At 48.3% G+C, this 21,719-nt stretch overlaps 1 protein-coding gene and 1 non-coding gene across 9 annotated transcripts; both read right to left on the bottom strand.

Annotated features, from left to right (window-relative positions):
* Positions 1-423: 423 nt before the first annotated feature.
* On the bottom strand, positions 424-21,489 carry CHD4 (chromodomain helicase DNA binding protein 4). 8 transcript variants are annotated; one of them, XM_021549189.3, is made up of 41 exons: positions 21,420-21,489; positions 20,564-20,638; positions 19,583-19,748; positions 17,500-17,627; positions 17,126-17,317; positions 16,928-17,046; positions 16,255-16,496; positions 16,043-16,170; positions 15,777-15,912; positions 15,155-15,336; positions 14,794-15,033; positions 13,873-14,076; positions 13,585-13,790; positions 13,220-13,351; positions 12,816-12,912; positions 12,241-12,432; positions 11,955-12,155; positions 10,886-11,023; positions 8,833-8,954; positions 8,552-8,725; positions 8,123-8,264; positions 7,527-7,658; positions 7,297-7,414; positions 6,966-7,090; positions 6,439-6,676; positions 6,097-6,269; positions 5,748-5,925; positions 5,561-5,671; positions 5,312-5,400; positions 5,093-5,226; positions 4,638-4,782; positions 4,284-4,449; positions 3,815-3,924; positions 3,453-3,588; positions 3,227-3,304; positions 2,974-3,111; positions 2,771-2,879; positions 2,324-2,456; positions 1,379-1,574; positions 1,102-1,277; positions 424-987 (listed from the first exon to the last, which is right to left on the bottom strand). In XM_021549189.3, the coding sequence occupies exons 3-41, from the start codon at positions 19,677-19,679 to the stop codon at positions 970-972; spliced, it is 5,775 nt and encodes a 1,924-aa protein (XP_021404864.2). In that variant the 5' UTR covers positions 19,680-19,748; positions 20,564-20,638; positions 21,420-21,489; the 3' UTR covers positions 424-969. The 8 variants fall into 8 exon arrangements, with proteins under 8 accessions (XP_021404864.2, XP_021404865.2, XP_021404860.2 ...); XM_021549190.3 differs by having other exon boundaries at positions 5,312-5,397; positions 5,748-5,928; positions 21,420-21,488; XM_021549185.3 differs by having other exon boundaries at positions 5,748-5,928; positions 21,420-21,488.
* LOC116184354 (small Cajal body-specific RNA 11) lies at positions 4,118-4,256 on the bottom strand. Its single transcript, XR_004149120.2, has one exon.
* Positions 21,490-21,719: the final 230 nt, after the last annotated feature.

The raw sequence follows: 21,719 nt of genomic DNA on the forward strand, positions 1-21,719 counted from the left end.
GCGCGGGAACGGCGGCGCCGGGAGCGTCGGGCCGGGCCCGGCAGCGAGGGAGCGGCGCTCCTGCCGCAGGCACCCACGGAGGGGGGAACAGCCCCAAGAGGCAGCAGAGAAAGGCGTGCTGCAGCCGCAGCGGGGAAAGGAGCCACGGCATCAGACTGGTAAGGTAGGGGCGCAGAGGATTAAGCATCTAGCCCAACACTCATGCCAGGCGCAGGGACACCACTCCTGAGACCAGGTTCCTCAATGCCTTATGGAGCCTGGCCTTAAACACTGCCAGGGCTGGGGCATCTACTGCCCCTCTCAGAGGTGTAGGGTACCCCAAAAAGCTGCTCTGATATAGCAAAAAGGCATGGGAACCCTCTTCTTTCAGTCCTGAGACCACATACTTACCCCAGTACACTCATGATACTAGAGACAACAAAATAAAATACAAGGAAATTTTATTTTTCAGTTTTATCAACGTTTTGCTCTGTTTTTTGTTGGTTTTTCATTGTTTGCTTTTGTCTTCAAGCTGCTTTATTAATTGACAAGTCCGGTCAGTTTTTTTATTAAAAAGGATTTTGATGGAGGTAGCTTTGTCTCTGTCCTGGCTTTTGCTTGGTCTTGCCTGCGCACTTGTCTCAGTAAACAAACTCAAAATAAAATTAAGAACAAAACTGGAATTCCAGGCGGAGGCAACGAGCAATGCAGCCAGGTTCTCCATGTAACAGACATGGCGCTGGGGCCTCCAGTCACTATATACAGAGTCCATCATACATCCATCCCCCTCTCTCCTAAACACACTCCTTGCTCCAACGGGCTGGCTGCAGAGGAAGGAGTTTCTTCTCCTTCCAGAGACCTGAGCAGCAGCTTCCATGGAGGGAAACAGCACCCAGTCAGGAATGTCAGGCAGAGGGGTAGAGTGTGAAGGGGTGGGCTAGGGGAGTCACTTCAGCTTGGCCGAAAGGTCAACAGCACTGGGCCAGGAACTCACTGCTGCTGGGCCACCTGTAGGGTGAGAGAGGAGGACCTGAGACTCACGGGCTGGTCACCAGAGCCCAGCCAGGCCCACGGAGGGCCCCTCCCCCCGGAATTTCCTTACTGACCAGAGCGGGTACGTACTTGTTGGGGAGGGGGCGGTGGCGGGGGCTCGCTGCTGCGGTTGGCCAGGCGGCTGAGGATGTTGCGCTCTGACATCTGAAGGCGCACTGCCACAGGGGGGATGCGGGCGATTGTGGCGGGCAGACGAGTCACATCTGCCTTCATGTCACTCAACAGCTCCTCCAGCTGCTTCAGAACTACAAGAGAAAGGGACATCTGTTCAGACGGGAAAGGGACACCCCAGAGGGGACAGCGCTGCTGAACACCTATCCTGCCCCTGTTTAACACACCGCATTACCTTTGTGCAGCACAGCATTGGCTGGTTTATTCCCAGCCATTGATTCCTTGGACAGGTGCTGGTGGCTCTCAGCCAGGCATTCCACCTCTGCAAAACGTGTGTTCAGAGCCATGGATGGGTGAGATGGGTCTTCGGACATGTTCAGATAGGCAGCTCGCCGCAACTGTTCCTCGATCACCAGCGCTTGTTCCAGGAGCTGCAAGGTGGGGCAGGAATGAGTCTTTCAGCAGCTGACTGAGAGGAAGCCTTGTCTGTACCCCCGGTCTCTCCTGAGCCAATTCCCCACCATCTCATAAGGTGAGATTGTGTAGCTGAATCTCCTTTCACCAGCCGGTTTTACTGAGTAGCCCAAAACAATAAGGGTTTCATGAAGCAAAGTCAGATACACAAAAAAACCAGGGTACATTTGGTTTAACAGACTACAACTCCTCTAGTATTTTCATTCGTCCTCTGATTCTTTTTACACATTCTTTATGAGGCAAATGGGACAGTGATTACTCTTTGAACCCAAGGGAAAAGTATTCCATCCTATTTATAGAAAGAGTCTAAAATCTTGTAAGCATTTGGAGAAATCAGCTGGAATCCTGTCAGTGCTGAACTTGCCATTCAATCTACAGTTGATCAGTGTTTTGCCCCAAAACATTGATCTGGTTGCAGCAGACCAAGCAGAAGCTGTGATGAAAACAGCTGCTTGAACCTTAAGCCTCTTGCTTACCAGTTGTTCAACAAACATTTGGATGGAGAGCACTCCCCAATACCATTTCCAGAAAAAAGGAAGCTCCTATCATGGAGCAACTGCATGATCCCGAGATATATTGCTTTTTTTATTACCCCTAAAACAAAAAGGCATTGCATACATTTTTCACTTTCTTGGTGAAAACTCAGAATTGCAAGAACCTGTTCTTAGAGATCCAGGCAGTTATCGCACTAAAGAGAAATCCTTACCTTAAATCTCCTTGCCAAAAACTTATTCTTTATTTCCAGGAAGTTACCCCTGTTCATCTCACCCTTGAAGGGTTCATTGAGGATGGCGTAACGTGGATCATTCTGAATATCCTGCCAACGGGCATAGCCATGACTGAGATGGGATGAGCTCAGGCAAACAAACGCAGTGAAAACAAGGGAATACACAGCCCAGGCAGTACTGTTTTCCAGAGGGGGTGGGGAAAGGGGGTACAGAGAGGGGACAAACAGGAGCCAAGGGGAATGAGAACTATGTTCTGCTTAGTCTTAGCTATGCTGCAGGAAACTCCCCTTCCCACCATCACTTTCACTATTGTGAAGATAAAACAGTCTTTCACTTAACCTATGCCAGTCAGATCCAGAGTGGTCACTTTCACCGTGACAAATTATGTGCAAGCTGGGAGAATGTGTCTCTCATGGCAAGGATACTTGATAATCCCAGCTAGGAGCCAGTAGTCATGACGCCGATGCCAGATCTCATAGGTCTTCTTGGTGACAGTGGCAGCCCGCTCTTCATTCTGCCAGAGGGAGTGTAGTTCTGCAAAGGCGAGAGACACCAGAACAGTTGGAAGTTACTTCACAAACATAAGCAGGCACTTATAAACAAGTTCAAGCAGACAAAGATCACATACCAGTGAAACCACCATCTGCTATGTTGAACATGAAGCGCTGCTTTACTGCCTTCTTGTGCCTTTCATCTACTGAGTCTTTCAGCATCTCTCCATTCTGTAGCATCACCACATCTCTCTTATCATCATCCTTTTTCTCATCTGTACACACAGGAAATTATTAAAACAAACATGGCAGATAGTGCAACAACTTGAATCCACAATGAATCCTTGCAGAAGAAGGGTTAAGGAAGAGAAGGGAGTCATCATGCCTCACCTTTCTCATCCAGAGTGATTATAGGAGGGTCAGGGGGATTTTCAGTAGCTGCTCTGTCTTCCACTTTTTCTGCATCAGCTGCGGGAAAGAAGGGGAACATGAGATGCACAGGAATGTAGCAAGTCCAGAGTTTTGTTCTTCGACCAGTGAAACCCAATACTATTCTGCAAGTTCCCAGTGATTTTCTACATTCAAGCCTATTTCTTTACGATCACGTGCTTTGTACCTTTGCTTTCTACTTCCATTGGTTCATCTGGTCTTTCTTTCACTTCTGTTTCCTCTACTTTTTTTTCATCTGCTTCTGTGGAGTTCACTGGGGATTTTGCTTCCTGGGGCGGTGTCTCCACAGGCTGAGCACACTGCTGAGGACAGAGAGCAGTGAGACACAAAGCATAGCAGTACACGACAACAGAACAGTCACAGTAGTTTAAAAAGTAAAGACACACAAAACTGTGAGGCCAATTCTGAGGACCAGAGGATTATCTTCAATTATCACTCTAAAAACTCATCTCTGCCTCAGCTGAAATGAAGAGAGGGCAGTAGAGAAATTCACAAGAGAAATTACAAGGCAAAAAAGCCAAAACTCACCTCCATAGGGGCCTCTGTTTCAGTAGCAGAGGCACTGAGCTCCTTCTCTGGTTCAGAAGGCTCTCCTTGCTCCTTAGTACTTGCTCCTTCTTCTACTTTTACTCCATCTTCTGTGTATTCCCCATGCCAGAGCAGCACAGCAGACAAAAGAGAAGCAAATCAGTAAGGTCTTCCCTGTTACCAAGACCACTTCTTTGCTTGCAGAGATCAGGCTCATCAAAATGGAACTAACATGACCCTCCCCTTTCCTACCCACTACAAATGCTGGGCTTCTCACTGATGCCAGTTCTTTCCAGGAAAGCCAGTGTCCTCTCTTGCCTTTAAGGGCTTGCAAATGTCTTTGGCAGCCCTCCTAACATGAGAGTAAGTTGATCTACGTCCACCCCCAGACCCCATCACCACAACTCCGGTGAGGGGAGCAGCCAGGCTAAGGTCAGGACGCAGGACTCTGCAAGAGGGGAGCCCTCACCAGGTGCAGGAACAGGAGCCGGTGTATTCGGCTGAGTATCCCCTGGTGTCGAAGGAGTTGGAGTTTTGGGAGAGGGTGAGCTGGGCTGTGAAAGTTTCTTGTTCTCCTCTATCTCTGCCAGTTCTGGCATACTCCAGCGGCCGTTCACATGCTCAAATTCCTGCACCTGCACAAGAGGGAGAGAAAGATGTACCACTGGAGGAGTCATACAAAACTCATTCACACTTGTAGAGGCAGACCACTGAGAACACAACAATAGTAGATGTGAAAGAAGAGGTAACTCCAACTCAAGACCCCAGTGACTACAGTTGTATGTATGGCCAGCAAAGGCCACACTGCTCTGCTGGGACCTACCTTTTTGCGTATGAGGGACATGACCCCAATGCGAGTAAGGACGTGCTGTCGAGAAAGACCTTCCCGTGGGACCCCATCTGCAAAGGTCTCTGCACCATCAGCTCCAGGTTCACATAAATGGCGCATGAACAACGAGACATAGGCCCTGCAATGATTGAGAGACAAGCGATTTGTCCATAAATTGGATTATCTGGAGACATGCATTGTCAGACCCCTTCCAGCACATAAGGTTGTAGAGCCATGCTACTCCTGTAAAAGCATTTACTTTTGGTGACTGAAGAGTCAGATCCAAGTAAGAGAGTTAGCAACAATCCCAGCTTATACTTCATTCTCCCACAAAGAATCAACCAATACATTAAGGAAATGTAGTCTCCAAGAGAAATGGCCCAATTCTCATTCTTCCCTGACAGGTCTAGTTGCTGTCAGTCTTCCATTCCTGCCTACTTCAAACTCACTTGAACTCTTTCTCTGACTTGCCACGGAGGTCCCGAACAAGCCACTGAGTGGTGAAGGCATCCTGAGGTGGCATTCCATAGCGCATGATAGCATTGAGGAAGGCTTTCCGCTGGCGAGCATTGAAACCCAGCACCTAGAAAGAAGGAGCAGACAGACAGATATGGCAAGAGGAATACAGGAGCAGCTGGGATGCAAATGCCTTCCCTGGTACAACTTACCTCAATGTTCCCTCCCACACGGGCCAGTAAGGGAGGCAGAGGCTTATCCTTATCGTTTCTCAAGCCCTTGCGGCTAGGCCTACGAGCTGCTAAAGAGAGAAATGCAGCTAAGTAAAGAGACAATGCATAGTGTTGTGTGAATACTGCCCCAGCAGGAGAGCACCACAAAACATATCAATTGCCCAAATCAAGTCCCAACTGTTTCCACACTCAAAGCAACCCAGGAACTTTGGCTCCAGTAGAACTTACCTTCAGATCTCTCATCAAAGTCCTCATCTCCTTCTTCAGAAGCAACTGAATAGTCTGACTGATTATCTGACTGGTCATCCTGCCAGTCTGAAAGAAAAACAGCACGTGAGCCTGAGACGCTACTCCGTTACTTCCCAGCAACACATACTTACACCCGTTATTCCCTCAGGGTTCTGTGGATTTGTACCTCTATCCTCCTGCGAGCCATCGTTGTAGTTAACTTGCTTGCGAATACGTTTGCCCTTGCCCAGATTCCTGGCCAGATCCTCCTGTTGTTGCTCATAATGGTGACGGAGCAGTTTCTCCCAGTAATCAGGATCCACTGACTCCTCTTGCTTAATAATTTCCCGTTCAACCTCCTCTTCCTCCTGCCAGCGAGGCAACACACTTAGGGCCCTGTGCTCCAAGTCCAAGCCTGTCATAGCAGATATATGCCTGCCTGCTTGGCCTTAAAAGCTTCAGAGCTCAATTAACTTAATTGATCCTCCATTGATGACTCAGGAGAATGTACTAGCTGACATCCACCTCATACTCACCCCCATCTCCTCTTCACGAACCACATACTGGGCCACCTTGAAGGAGCTGAGATACTCATTCATGCCCTGAAGTTCTGTATCTTCTGTTTCATCCTGGTTCCGATCCAACAGACGCTCAATTGCTTTGTCATCATAGTGGATGACACTACTGTCCTCGCCTTCTTTGTTATCCCCTGAAGGAAGAGTACAGGCACCGTTGCTGTATGGATCTCAATAGACTAAGAAAGGGAATGACACCCTAGACCCCTTTGTAGAGCTATAATCAGCACTGTGCCTACAGTCTCTCCCTAAATAAGGAGCCAGATCTCCCCACCCCCTTCAGCTCTACTCCCAGGCACTCACCCCCCTCAGTAGCCTCATCCTTGAAGAGCTCTTCAGTGCCAAATTTGAGAATGTCATCAAGCTCCTGTTTGGACATGGAGCCTGTCTTGGAGCCCAACCCTGGTCTCACTACCAGGTGAGTTAGCATCATCTTCTTCTTGGCCACCTGAGTGATACGCTCCTCCACTGAGGCTCTTGTCACAAAGCGGTATATCATCACTTTCTTGTTCTGTCCAATTCTGTGTGCACGGCTGAAGGCCTAGAAAAGAGATGTGCTCGGAACAATCTAGAGCTGCATAAGCAGTAATCTGATATACCCCTACCTCCACAAGCCTCCCACCTGCCTTCACATTCGCTCTTAGCATTAGTGAAGGCTCTGCCCTAGAAGATTCCTCCACTATTTCACTTCCCCATCTCTATCCATCCTCACTGCTCTAATTTTGCATATTTCTAGAGGGGAAGTCTCACACTCCTTCATTCTTTCTGATGATTTAATGACTCCTCTTCCTCAGGATTACTCCATAATGAGTGATCCCATTCAGACTCACCTGGATATCATTGTGGGGGTTCCAGTCTGAATCATAGATAATCACAGTATCTGCTGTGGCCAAGTTAATACCAAGACCCCCAGCTCGAGTTGAAAGCAGAAAGCAGAACTGTTGAGCTCCAGGAGCTTAGAATAAAAAGAGAACAAAAGTAATCAGGAGTGTGCAGTACTCAGAAAAGGATTTGTAATTGACCCACATCACGTGACAGGGATTTGCTATTAATTCAAGATTCCAGGAAAGCAATGGAAGACTTGGGGCACAACAATCCCATGAGTATTAAGCACATGCAAGGCAAGCTTTCATTTTACAGAAAAAGTAGGTGACTATATACCATTGAAGCGATCAATAGCCTCCTGACGCATGTTCCCTGTGATTCCTCCATCAATCCGCTCATATTTGTATCCTTCGTGTTCCAAAAAGTCTTCTAGAAGGTCCAACATTTTAGTCATCTGCATATAAGGAAAACATCACCACAGAGGAGTGAGGGACACGTGGATACCAGATCAACAGACTTCCTTCTCAGAAAAAGTATTCCAGGCCTAAAGGTTTTTCTCCACATACCTGAGAGAATATGAGCACTCTGTGACCTCCTTCCTTCAGGTTCTTTAACATTTTCTGGAGCAGCAACAGCTTTCCAGAGGCTCGAATAAGTGCACTACCATCATACATGCCATTTGGCATTTTTGGAGCTTCCTAAAAAGAAAGAGAAAGACAGACTAGGAGGCAAGGGACAAAAGCAGCTTGAAGGGATCTAACTTGGTCTTAGTCCCCAGATAATGCTGGCTCACACCTGGTCACTTAGCTTGGTAAAACTGCAAGGCATAGCACTGCCTGTATGAAACGTCAGTGCTATCCTGTGCCTGTTCTCTTGCAATTTGACTCTTACATACCCTCCTCTTTTCTTACTTAGTTCCTGTTCTCACAGTCTTCACCACCTCACATGAGTCAAAAGGTATCTCCTACCTATCATATAAATGTGCTGGAAAAGACATGGCCTTCCAGCATGTTGGGTCTAAATAAAGACAGGATGAAAAAAAACCACACAGAAGCAAAAGGAGAGAAATGGAAACCCCTCCATGCTGCACCTAAGGAGCTAACTGGCTTCCTGATAACTGCCAGCAGGGAATTTGCTTATACAAATAAGTGATTGGACATACCATAGCAGCCACAGGAAAGAGGTAGGGGTGGTTACAGCACTTCTTCAGATCCATAACAACATTGAGCAATGAGACTTGGTTACCACCACCCCGTGCATTCAGTGCCTCAAAGTTTCTTGTCAAAATGTATTTATAATATTTCCTGAAAACAAAAAAGAAAACAACTCAGACGGTTTTCACGAGAATGACTAACCTACTCTTCCCTTGCTAAACTCTGCACAGCCTCTGGCATTACTACCTAGGCTCTGCCAGTGGCACTCACTATCTCTTTATCCCAGAGAACAGGATTAGTCCTTTCTCTGCTCTAGTGGCAGCCCACTGTGCAGAAAACCCTGCAGAGTAAGGATAAGGTGTTCAGCACCCTCTTGGAACTGCAGAGCAGAAAAACAGTAGCTCAACAGCAGGTGCTCTCTTCATCCCCACACTCACTTCTGCATGGGACTCAGCTCCACTCTGACAATGAGTTCAGTCTTAGATGGCATATTCTTGAAAACATCAGCCTTGAGACGCCTCAGCATATGTGGGCCCAGCATGTCGTGCAGCTTCTTGATCTGATCTTCCTTGGCAATATCTGCAAACTCTTCTAGGAAACCCTCCAAGTTACTGCAGGGAAACAGACACTCAGGAAACAGCACAAAGGAAAAAGCAAAAGAGCAAGTGAGGGGAAGGAGTGACAAGACAGGCAGGCTGACTTGCACTGCAAGACATACTGGAATCTCTCAGGTGTCAGGAAGTTCAGCAGGTGGAACAGTTCTTCCAGGTTGTTCTGCAGGGGAGTTCCCGTAAGCAGCAGCTTGTGCTGGAGGGAGTAACCATTTAGCACACGGAAGAACTGGAAAGGAGAGAGCAGGGAAAAAAATGGGAAAATGAACCAAAACACACACACACAAATACATCAAAGGCTTATTAAGTCATAGGCTTACAAAAAAAAAAAAATCTAGAAAGTTGACACCCAATCTAGGGTTCAATTTAGACCACATCAGCTGTTTGGACAAGAGTTCCAAGTAGTTCACATTCCAGTCAGGGTTACTAGACTGATCTTATTTGGATCATTGTTCTGCATAGCTAAAGCATGACTGCAGCAAATCCTCCAAGCCATCAGGTGCTGGTAGGTTTCCTTTGCTCTTACAAGTTACAATCTCTTTCAGACCACAATAATTTCTAGACTGCTGTACTATGTATTTTTTCTTGCTAAATTAGTGTTCCACATTCCTACAACTACTCTGACTTGAGAATTCTAGAAATAACTAAGTCACTCTTCCTATTCATATCACTCCTGGCAGTGTTCCAGAGCTCTGAACAAGCAGAGGAGAAAAAGAGCCAAGGGTTTGCCAGTGCATCTTGAAGGCAATTTGCACTGGTTTTCACAAAAATGAAGTAATTCCAGACAGATGTAGTGAGCAGTTAAAGTACTGCACTGAAAAGCACAAGTGTACCATGTTCACCTGCACAAATTGACAGTAAAGTAGTAATTTATTTATGAGTTTGGCCATTTCTTTGCTTATCTTACACTCGGCATGATACAAGGTCAAGCTTAACAAAAGCAGCTGTACTAGATGGTGAACGAAAACCAAATCACTTATATTTTGGTTATTGCACTGGAAGAGTACTTGTACTGGCCTCTACGGGAATTTATCTTTCTGTGTAGTTATAGTTAAAATATTTTTATTTTGGAATCAAATGTGGAAGTTACTAATTATCTCTGCAAAACTTTAGGAGATGACCCAAATTTGTCAAGAAGCATCTGACCTATCTTATCTATCTGTAAGCTGTTCTTATAGGACAGTAAACTGCTGTAGAAAGAGATTTAACAGTTCTGCATAGTGTCATAGTGCGACCTTGAGCCTTTACATCCTCTTTCAATTAATGAATATTAATAGTAAGCATTCATTCCTACTTCCAATGGTTTCAATGCTAAGCATAGAATGGCATCCAGTCTTAGGGCCTACAATAAAATAAGACCTAGAAACTGAACTGCATGCACAGCTGTGATGTCTCAGGAAGATACCTCATGCCAAGATCCAAAACACTAAAGCCATTAAAAAAACAAACAAAAAAAGAAATCAAGCAGCAATTTTGTTTTAACAGTCTCCAAGAACCTCTAAAACCAGCTTTCCAATAATAATTGTTTTTGGCATACTGAGCAGTAGAATCCAGCTGAAGACTGACAAATCAACACCAGAATTAGGGCACAAGGCCTAGGGAGGGGCTGGATTAAGAAAGTATAGTCAACTCAATTCAAACATGCTTAGTTAAGGTGCAGCCTCATATTAAAGCAGCGATATGGCTTTCAGCACCTACCTGGGCATTTTTGAACACCTTTGCCCACCTTCAGTTACTGCAACACCTAATTAGTTCTGCTACAAAGCCAGATGAATGCAGAGAACAAGCCTAGTCTGGAAGCAGGGCAATTCTGCTCATGGAGCATGTTTTATGCTCAACATAGTAAACCTTTACAGAATAGAGGTGGCGCAAGTATGTGATCTGCTTTCAGACAAATCTCTTTGTATTTGAGAGCAACAACCACATCCAAGTTTTTGTTTTTCAATCTTGACCAATTGCCCATTCACCTGGAAAGAAAGCGGTTTTAACCAGTGATCTGTATAAGTAAAGTTGTTGCCAATGATGATTGATCTCCAAATGCAGGCTGTTGATTTTTCTTTTTAATAACACATCAAATTTACTACTGAACAAATGGCTAAGAGCTGTCTCACTCCCCTGCAACATATGCCATGCCCATGAACCACCTATGCTTCTCTGTACCTTAGACTGGTTGTTCTTCAGTCTGTGAGCTTCATCCACAATGAGACAGGCCCAGTCAATAGAGCCTAGTATGGCCATATCAATTGTGATCAATTCATAGGAGGTGAGAAGCACATGGAACTTGACAGCAGCCTCCTTCTGCAAAGAAAAAGGATGAACATGTAATGGGATAGAGGATGTAGTGTTCCTCCATAAAGTTATCCTTATGAGCTGTGGTCAACACCACATCAAAAACTTTCATACGTGCAGTCTCCTGTCACAAGACCCAAAATGCTGCCCAAATAATTTCAGCCTTTTAATTCCTTATTGCTCTCAACACACGTAAGTCTCCCCAACCCCCTCAGTACCTGCTATTTTGAACAGATACCAAATACCCTAACAAAGATGTTTAACAAGAAGTGAGTAGAGGCATGTTAGAGAATTTAGATTTTGAGATTTGGAGAAGAGTGGCTCATCAGAAAGTTACAACTTCAAAAAATAAATAGTTTACCATGAAATTTTAAATTATTATTAGTACTTAAGGTTGTTCCATTTCAAATGAAGGAAATTAGTCTACCTGCCTCTGCCACTGAAAATGTTTTAGCTTCCATCTTGGTTTTACTAGGAAGACTTCAGTTCTACAAAAAGTAGCCACCTAGGTCAGAGTCTTCCTTCCTGTCTCAGCAGAAAACGCAATTTCTTACATGTCTCGGTATGGCCTGTCAGCCAATTCTTCAGGATGAAAAGTTTCATACTTTTGTATACTTATTTCATACACAGCAGCAATTCTGACATCAACTTAGATCTGTAGAAAAGCTGCACAACTTCATAGGTTAAGCAGGGAAGACAGAGGGACTTGCCTAGGGTCAGTATTAACTTAGTCAACTATCTTTCTCCAGTACTAAATCAGTTCAGACTAGCAGGAGTGTTTAAGCAGTCTACAGTAAGAGTATGAATGTCCACTTGTCATCAATTTGCAGTTATTTCCCCATGGAAACTACAAGCATAATCAGTTCTCAGGCACAGCAGAGTATCTGAACCTCAGCTGCTGAAAGTCAGGCAAATGCATCTCGGTTTAGGCTTGTGTTACCTTCATTCTGGATGCCTTCTTGCCTCCACGTATGGCATTATCCTCAAAAGTGAACTCATTCTCACGGATGATGGCCCGGCTGTCTTTGTCCCCAACATAGGTCACTACATACATATCTGGGGCCCACATCTCAAATTCTCGTTCCCAGTTGATGATTGTGGACAGTGGCGCACTCACCAAGAAGGGACCCTTTGAGTGGCCCTACAAACAGACAGTAAGAGCATTAGATGACTGCAATCACTAATACAGGCAGAATCTCCCTGGGCAGTGACCTCCCAGCTCTCACCTCTTTGTATAAGGAATACAGGAACACTGCTGTCTGCACAGTCTTTCCCAGACCCATTTCATCAGCCAAGATTGTATCTGTGCCCTGGGCCCAAGAGAAGCGCAGCCAATTCAGCCCTTCCAGTTGGTAGGGATGCAAGGTCCCCCCTGTTACATCGAGGTACTCCGGTTGCCGGTCATATTTCACTGTCGGCTATAGTGGAAAGAAGGAAGAGTTGGAATCCTTTCACTCATTTAGATAACTAACAGTCCTTTCTTAGCCACCCTTATATTCACTAGTACAAATGAAGCTTCACAGATGACTACCAGACTAGCATCAAACTCAATTTCCAAGTGGCCAAAGGCATCCAACAAAAAGCCATTTTTATTTGTAAAACCCTTTCACCAAGAGCTAGGGAGTCTGACCCAATGGACATAGTGGGCCTTTGTCTGAAGGCTCTCTAATGCCATTTATTCTTTGGGCTATGAGGGAGCTCCAACCATATGATGCTCATTCTTCGGTTTCCTATTTACCTGCAGGCACCCCAAAATAAGCAGCTCTATCAGATGGCTCCCAAGCAAAAAACAGTAACTCACATCTACTGTGGGAGTCTCAGGGGGTCTCTCCAGTTTCCGCATCTTCACTTTCTTTAACTTCTTACCAGGCCTGCCCTCTTCACCTCGCATCAGCTCCCTATGCAGACACAGTCCCAAGTACACGTAAGTTTAATGGCTTTTTATTAACAGATTGAGAAAAAATTATTACAGAGAATAGGAGGACAATCACCCAACTCAATTAGGCTCAAGCAAACAGGGCTGGAACCTTCATGCATTGGTAGAGAGGCACAAGGTCCCTGCCCAAAGCCATAAGGAGTCAGCAACACGAAGATGCTTCTTGTCTATTTCCATCTATTAATCCAGCCAGTGCTAGAGCCTGACATACTAAAGTACTTTCTCTTGAGGGAAGGGAAACATAAGCAATCTCTAGATACTTCTCCTACCTGTGATTCCAGTAGGCTTGCTTGTAGAGATCATAATCTTGAATATCCACATCTTCACTTTCCCAGGATGCCTGGTCATAGGGTAGGTCTCTCCATTTAATCAAATAGTGGACATTCCCCTTCTTATCCACACTGCAGAAGAAACCAATAAGTCTCAACCACAGTGAGATGGCAGTATTCCCCCAATCCACTCAAATGGAAGGGAAGAACTCTTAGTGAAGCAGCAGAAACAGAACAACATCTGTCATACCAACAAAAACCTCTCACTGTTTCTCCCAGTCATACTGCAGTTTAGCTATCCCCTTCCTTCTCCCTTAGTCCTGCTTAAGGTCTTTGTTGAAAATCCTCTTTGTTACACCCCCTACCTATGATTAAGGATCCTGTGGATCATCATCCACTCTGGCTTGATCCCGTATCGATAGAAACGCTCTTCCATCTCAGCGTATTTGGGGTCCTTGTTTTTTCTCTTTCGGCTTTTCTCTTCTTCCCCTCCAAAGTCTCCTGAGGGTGGCTCATCCATATCATTTTTGCGTTGGTAGTTGCGAAACATGACCTGGCAGTGCAACTCCAGCTGCAGTCAGGACACAAGCAGTCAGTAGGTGTTTTAGCCTCAACTGTCTACCCTTATGCCATACTTAGGTTCCTCCACTCACCTGCAACTCTGACACCCAGGAGCAGTGCCAGTAGGACATGCCCTGCCATTTGACAAAGAACTGCCTTTCAGGCCGACCCTCCAGAGGCTTCGGCGGTGGAGCATTAGGATCTGCATCAGGTGGACGTGGTGGTGCAGGGCCAACTGGGGGCTGACCCCATTTCCAGATCAAGATCTTCTGCACCTTTCCTTTCAAAGCTGGGCACTAGGAAATTAAACAGAGCTTGATGCATCACAATGTATGCACTCCAATATGAGAGCACTGAGGAACAGGAACAGTCAAGTTTTATGGTTTCACTACAGATAGAATTTGCTAGGCTTGACAAGCCCAGTAGTCTCCCCAACTACAAATTGTAAGTCTGAGCAAAAAACTTTGATGTAGAACTAAGGGCCCAACATAAGCATTTTTTTTTTGCTTGTCATCTTATGAAAGCAATTAACAACATTTATACTACCCGTTTCAAGAACTCTTCCAGAAAGTGTGGTATTTCTCCTACCCATCTACTAAGAAAGGTCTTAGCATTACAAAGCTTACAACAGTGCAAAACCAGTACTCAGTTGTCTCGGCATCAGTTATAATTATTTGAAGCACTGAATTTGCTTGCCCTTTTTCTCCTGCTTCTACAAACATAAGGGAGCCCAAACAAATGACCCCTGGAATGCTGGACTAAAAATTGCCCAACTACCCTGCACGTGGACAAATCTCATGAGAACCAAAGGCTACAGTCTGGTTTTTCCCCACTGTCTGGAGAAGGCAATCAATCAAGGCACAATTCAGCTACAAAAAGTCAGGCCTTTAAGCTTTGTGATAAAAGTGTACAAGGAGACAGTCTTCAAAGGATCATGTATTTCCATGGAAATATGAAGATCCAAAGGGATTAGATCTTATAGCAATAGGAGAATGGTACTAGCAGAAACTCACAGTGCAGCGAGGACACAGCCACTCTCCATTGGGAATCTCGGGCAGTGGGGGATTCAGACAGTGGATGTGATAGGATGAAGGACAGGCATCACAGCACAGCAGCTCTCCTCCATCCTTGCAGACTCTACAGAACTCCATATGGTGGTCATCCTCTTCCTCAGCATCCCCCACTACATCCTCCAGGATTTCCTCACCTTCAGAGTTATCCTCCTTTGCTTCCCACTGAATGCCTTCTTTTTCCTATGGGAGAGGGAAATCAGAAAAACAAAGTGATTATTTCATTACCACAGAAACAACCCCAAGTCACTTGACATCCCCCTCAGACATATCTCTTGCACCATTTGAGGAATCAAATACTCACACAGTGTGGGCAGCTCCATTTGCCCTCTGGAGCTTTCTCCATGTCTGGGTCCAGGCAAACCATGTGGTAGGCACGAGGGCAGGTATCACATAATATAATTTCTCCTCCCTGCTGGCACACCTCACAGTAGTCCTGGTGATCAGTCTCATAGCCATCCACAGCTACTGTGGAGTCCTCCTCACCTGCAGAGGGTGATGAGGAGTTACCACAGTACAAGCCACAGGTAGAGGCTTCCTACAGCCAGGGAAGGTATTCTCTCAAAAGCCTACAGAGTCATCTAGAGATCCAGAATACAAAACTCTTATTCCATGTAAGTAAACAGGGCAAGAAGAAAGACCTGGAAACAGGAGCAAAATGAGTCCCTTTGTGCCCCCTTCCACCCAAGAAATAAAAAGTACACTTAAGGCCAGGAAAATCCAGCACTGCATCTGTTTCCCTAACAAAGAACTCCTGACAGAGCTTCTGAAAACCTTTTCCTTATTCAAAATAATAGCAGGTTCTTCCTTCACAACCAATTCTCCCTCAAGTACACTGTTAAACATCAAAACTCCACACAGACATTCCTCTTATCTTTCTACACATTTAGCTGTTCTTGTCTCCAACTGCTGGCAAGTATTTTTACCTTTCTTTTTCTTCTTCCCAGCCTTGAGTTTTTTGCGACTGCGGCTACTACGGCTTGTAGATCCATCTGAAACAGAGTAGCTGTTGATGCTGGCATCATCAAAGTCTGACTCTACATCCAGATCATCATCTTCACTCTGAGGTAGGTAAGAGAAAAGCTTTGTTACTCAGACACACATGCTGGGGGGCAGCAATCGACACACCCCCCAGGATTACTATCACATCATGACCTCCTCATCACAAGGTCAAGAAAGGAGCATCACTTACTGATGATCTTTTACGCTTGGAACCAAATCCTCCCAGTTTGATTTTCAGTGGTGCCACCTTCTTTGTTTTAGGTTTCTTGATATCAGGAATACGAGGACTGGCCTTTGGCTTCCGCCGGGCATTGGGTCCTGGGAACACAGGAGGCAGAATCAGAAGGGCCATGGCCTTGGCACTACTCACATTTTTTTCTTCTGCCAGACTCTTCATCTCACCTTTGCCCTCCTTTGTCTTGGCTTTCCTGAGCGGCACATCTACAGGGGGCTGTGGCAGGACAGCATCCACATTTGTCACCATACTCTCAACTACTGCAACAGCTGCAGCTGCAGCAGCTGCCACAGATGCACCTGAACTTCCCTTGAAGGGGTTGTTTGTGCTGAACTCCCTCCATTTGGCTCCCAGTACCATCATCATCTTCGACACCGCTATTTTAGGGTTCTTGGCTGCGATAAGTGGCCTGTGTACAGTTAAGTAATGAAGGAAAGAAAGGTTACTGAACCACCCTGAAATCCAGATTACTCCTCCCCACTGCCACCCCCATCAGCACCTTTATCTCAAACTACATTATTTTTTAATCTCTGATCTCAACAGCCAATGAATATCCCCACTCTCATGCTTAACTACATGAAATATGGAAGTGTTTGGAGGCTTGGAAGAAAGAAATTGAATTTAGCATAGTAGGGAAGAAAGGGGACTGGGAGAACTTGCATCATTTCTATGACTGAAAGCAAAAAAGCTAGCAATCAATTATTTTACTGTTGCTTCTGTTTTCACTCCAGATACTACTACTAGTGTACCTAAGGCTCTAAAATCAAGAAATCTAGTTTTTGTCCCATCTCTTTTTTTTTTTAGTTCACAAGTAATTTCAAGTGTAGGTTTGCAGCTCACCTGACAAACTGGCTGAAAGCTTTGTAGTTGGTGAGTGTGCGGTAATCCTCCTCTGTGAAGATGTGATCAATGTCCTCCATGCCCCAGTCTTCCAGGAGCTGAGCAGATGACTTTGGCTCCTATGAAAAGAGAATCATGGCAACTCTGAGCAGACATCTTCCACACAGTAGGGTAGCAGTCAGTAGGGTAGCTTGTTACCTTTGAGTCGTCATCTTCTTCCTCCTCTTCCTCTTCCTCCTTGCGCTTGGCTTTGTTTTTCTTTTCCTTCTTGGGTCCTAATTTCTTCTTTTTCTTCTTTCCAGGGGTATAATCACTGCCCTCACTGTCAGAGCGCAGAACTTCTTCTTCTTCCTCCACAAACTCATTCCCCTCACCAGAGCTGTCCCCCAGCTGGGGAGGGAGGGAGAGATCAGGCATGAGAAAATACCCTGGATAAACACTAAACATTGTTTCTCCTCAAGCTCTACAGGATTCATTCAAAAGATTGCTGCTATCAGCCAACAACAACACTAAGCACCCTCACCCTATATATCCATATTTTAGAGTGTGACCTTAGGCATCCTTTTTCTTACCTCCTTCTTCTGACGCTTGCTGAGCTTGGGCACTTTGGGTTCCTTCAGTTTCTTGGGCTTCTTCTTCTTCTTGATTTTGGGGGTGTCAGCCTCTGATAGAAGCTCTTCTTCTGGCTCTTCTTCAGGTTCTGGATGTGAAGGGGTGACATGTCTCATTCAACCCCCTTCTGCACAGTACAGTATAGCCCCCCTTCACAGAGATCAACTTGACTTCTTGCTACATACTTACAAACAGAGGTGGTTACAACTCTTACTGTTCACAACAGATCCTCAAAAACTGTATCTTAAGATACCCCAACATGGTTCCCCTCCCCTCCACCACCTATTTCCACAATCTTGCTTCTCCAAGCAGAATTGCACTCAGAACTTGGGGACAAGAAGTTTGCTGTAACCCGAGAAGAAGAGGAAAGAGCATACAACAGATGGCCACACTGAAAAGGGGCAAAATAGCGAGAACCTGAGTAGGATACTGTTTCAGTCTTTGGATCTCCAGGAAAAAAAAAAAAAACCTCTAGCCTCTTCAGCAGTACAGAACATCCTACAGCTGCATGCAAAATACAGGCCAGTAAGCCACTACTTTTCCTCCTCCATAGGAAAGTTGTTACTCAGCAACTCTATTCTGATCCAGATTAGACAGAACCTTCCCCCAGCCCCAGCAGCTAGCAAGCTGACTGCCTGGCCAGAATACACGCCAGTTCCCCAGCACCAGTGCACACTTCCATCTGTGTGCCCCCGTTCCTGGCTGCCCTTGGCCCGAGGGGGCAGAGGCAGCCAGACAGCCCTTCCTTCTCTTTGTGGCAGGCTGCGGGAGCGGCGCGGCCACCCGCCCTCCCCTGCCGCCCCGCCCACTGCACACAGCCAGAGTCACTCCTTCTCCCTCCAAGGGAAAATGGCCTCCTGACCACCCGAACTGGGCAGGATGGAGGAAGCTACAGGTCAGAGCAGCTACTGCACATGGGGTTCAAACAGCACAGATAGAGGTCTCAGAACCTGGAGTCCCACGCCTGATCCCTGCCATATTCCCAACCAATGGATGTATCTTTGCTCCCGTGATACTGCAACACCAGGTCCTTCAAGGATCACACACCTTCTCCCCCAAGTTCTGATTTAGAGCCTCTAATGACCCACCCCTTCCAAGGTCTCCCTCAACCTCTCAATTTTGCAGTGATTTTACCAGTTTTTTTGCAAATAGATTTTCACTACTGATAGTCCCATACTGCCCAAGATCTCAGAGGTGCTGGAAAACTCAAGAGACAAGGCTTAAGAAAAAAATGCCAAACTAATAAAAATTCAAAACTCCACAGCACCATCTTCCCTCCTCCAGTTACATTTCTCATATATGACAAAACACTCCAGCATGAGTTAGTAGGAAATCCCACACTTGTCCTACAATTGACTATATACATCACTCCTTTTTCACAAGGAAGTGAAGAATCCAGATGCATGTCCACAGAGCAGGTCATCAATAGCAGCAACAAGAAAAAAAACGCAAACCAGAAGAAATTCCAGGGCTCTAACTCAAGCCTCATGTTGATGATGAGGATGCAAATACAAGGGGAAAAGCAAAATACAAGGACTAAAAAAAAGCAAAGGTGAGCAAGCAGCACGGAGTAAGAATCCTCAATAATTGGGTGTGGTGATGAAGGAAAGTGGGTCACGCAACAGCCCAGGGCAGTTTTCTCTGGACGTCAGCCGGTCTTAGTTCCCAGATGAAAGCAAGCCAGGCAACCTGCCCTTTCACATACTACCTCCTCTACCCCCTCCCCATTCATGAAAACTGAAAGCATTTTGGTACCCCGGTCAGAATTGGACGCTCTGCCTCCACCCTCTACACCTCCTCCAAGCACAGGCCCTGACAGCCTGCAATGGCTTGGAACAAAGTCAGCTCCACCTGACACAAAGCCTCGAGCCTCTCACTTCAAAGTAACCCTGGGACTCAGAAATCAAAAACATACGTGTGACTTGCAACAAAAAAAAAATTTAAAAAAAATTGCATTCCCCAACACATCACACACTTCACATATTCAGCTTGAGACCAACATTATCCCCACTGCACATGCATGCCCTGCAGGCCCCCCCATACCTGGATGCTGGGGGATAGCGTTGTTCAACAGGATCTCCATCTCATCATCATCACTGCCCCCTGAGCACGGTGATGGAGATCCAATGCCCGAAGCCATGTCCTCCACACCGCGGGAGGCCTGGGCTTACACAGGTTTTCTGTCGTCTTCTTGCCAGCCTGGCCAGTACTTCATTGAAAAGAAAAAGAGAAAGTTACAGCAAACCTGAACTCCGTTCTCCCGAGCAATAGTGCAACTAAGAGGATCTGTGAGAAAGCTTAGACAGCAACTTTACTGGCTTTGGAGCCTATGGATAACAGAATCACTGGCAGCAAGTATCAGTTTAGAGTTGTGATAAAGCAGGCTTTGGAGACACTAGATATTAAACTGAGTCAGCAACTCATCGCTGGCGAGGAAGCCAAAATAGCTGTCCTAAAGGAAAACTCTCCCGTCCTCTGCAGCCGGGTGCCCTCGGTTGTTTCTGCCTTGAGCCAGGAGCGGGCAGAGGGGCAAGCAAGGCAGCCGGGCTCGCGAGGGAGCCCCGGGGGCAGCGCGGCGGCTGTCAGCGCGGAGCGCTGGCCGGCAGCCCCGGGCTGGCACCGCAGCGCCGGCCCGGCCGCACACAAAAGGCCGGGCGGGCTCGGCGCCCCGCTCGCCGCCCCCGCCCGGAGCGGGGCCGCGCGGCGCAGGGCGGGGGCGGGGGGCACCGTCTCCCGGGCGGGGGCGCGGGGCGGGGCCGGGCAAGTCCGGCGGGCGTGCGGCGAGGGGCCGCCGTGCCCCGGGGCCGGCGCAGGCCGGGACTGCGGGCACCGGCGAGGCGGCTGCGGGGCGGGAGGAGGGGCCGGAGCCGTGCTGCGGCCGCCCGGGCAGGGGAACGGCGCGTAACCGGGGAAGCCGCGGCCGGAGCCGGCGGGGCGGCCGGCGGCGAGACGCGTCTGCCGGCCCGGACGCCCCAGGAGGCGGCAGATGGCCTCGCCCGCCCTCGTTCCCTCCCGGCTCCTCACCCGGCTCCGGACCCCGGCTCCTCTCTCGCCGCTGCCGCCGCTGAAGGGAAAATGGCTCCGGCCGCGGCACCGCCTCTTAAAGGGGAAAAAAACCCGGCTAGGCCCCGCCCCCTCCCGCCTACATCCCATAATATGCCCCAGGACCCCGGCAACAGGCCCCGCCCCCGTCTCCCCGGCAAACACACCCCCCCTTCCCCCCCCCCCCCGGCATCCCATAATACTCACCCTCCCCTCAGAACTTCCCACTCACTGCCCGGCCCGGCATCCCATAATAATCGCCACCCCTCCCGCCGGTAACATCCCATAATACTGCCGCCCCCCCCCGCCCGCACCTTCACCCCGAGAAACATCCCATAATACTCCCGCAGGCTCGCACCCCTCCGCTCCGCATCCCATAGTGCTGCCCCCCGCCGAGGAACATCCCACAGTGCTGCCCCCCGCCCCGCGCGGGACCCCGGGGCACGGCGCCCCCCCGCGCCTCCCGGGGCTGCCATCCCATAATAGGCGCGTCCCCCCTCCGGCGGGGAGCGCGCGCTGTGGGGACCCCCCCCCCGGAACATCCCATAATAGTCACACCCCGAGCGCGCACATCCCATAATAGTCACACCTCCCCCCTCACCCCCCCCCCCCCCCCCCCGCCTCGCGCCCAGGCAGGCATCCCATAATAGTCGCCGGGAGTCACCGTCCAGCCCGGCATCCCATAATACTCGCGGCCGCCCGCCCCGCTCCCGCACCCGCGGGGCTCCGCCGCCGCCCCCCGCCCGCCCTGCCGGCACCGCGGGGCCCGCGCCGCCCCAGCCCCCGCTCCGGCACGGGGCACGGGGCCGACCCCTGGCACCGCGCGGCCGCCGCGCACCTCCCGCCCTCCTGCGCGCTGGCACCGGCCCCGGGCACAGGCTCCGGGCACCGCCCTCCCACCGCCGACCGCCCCCGACCTCGGGGCTGAGCGCCCCGCTCGCTTCCCTGCCACGTCCTGCCGTGCCCCAGCCCGCACGCTCCGCCCGCCAGGCCGCAGGACCCCTCCAAGGCCATCCGTGCCCGGCGGTCACCGCCACCGCCAGCCTGTGTGCGGGGAGCCCGCAGTGACTTGGGTGCCTCCCCTGCACCCCGAGGCTTCCTGGCTGCTGGTACCTGCAGAACTCCCTACCCCAGAGAT

The sequence above is a fragment of the Lonchura striata genome, chromosome 2 (genome assembly GCF_046129695.1).
Source record: "Lonchura striata isolate bLonStr1 chromosome 2, bLonStr1.mat, whole genome shotgun sequence".
Classification (NCBI taxonomy): Eukaryota; Metazoa; Chordata; class Aves; order Passeriformes; family Estrildidae; genus Lonchura; species Lonchura striata.

Excerpts from the sequence above, each read along its gene's own strand:
- CHD4 (XM_021549185.3), bottom strand. The coding sequence starts at position 19,679 with ATGGCTTCGGGCATTGGATCTCCATCACCGTGCTCAGGGGGCAGTGAT. Across the intron at positions 7,415-7,526 it reads GAGTGCTCATATTCTCTCAG|ATGACTAAAATGTTGGACCT; the intron begins GTATGTGGAGAA and ends CCTTATATGCAG. Across the intron at positions 3,589-3,814 it reads AAACAGAGGCCCCTATGGAG|CAGTGTGCTCAGCCTGTGGA; the intron begins GTGAGTTTTGGC and ends CTCTGTCCTCAG.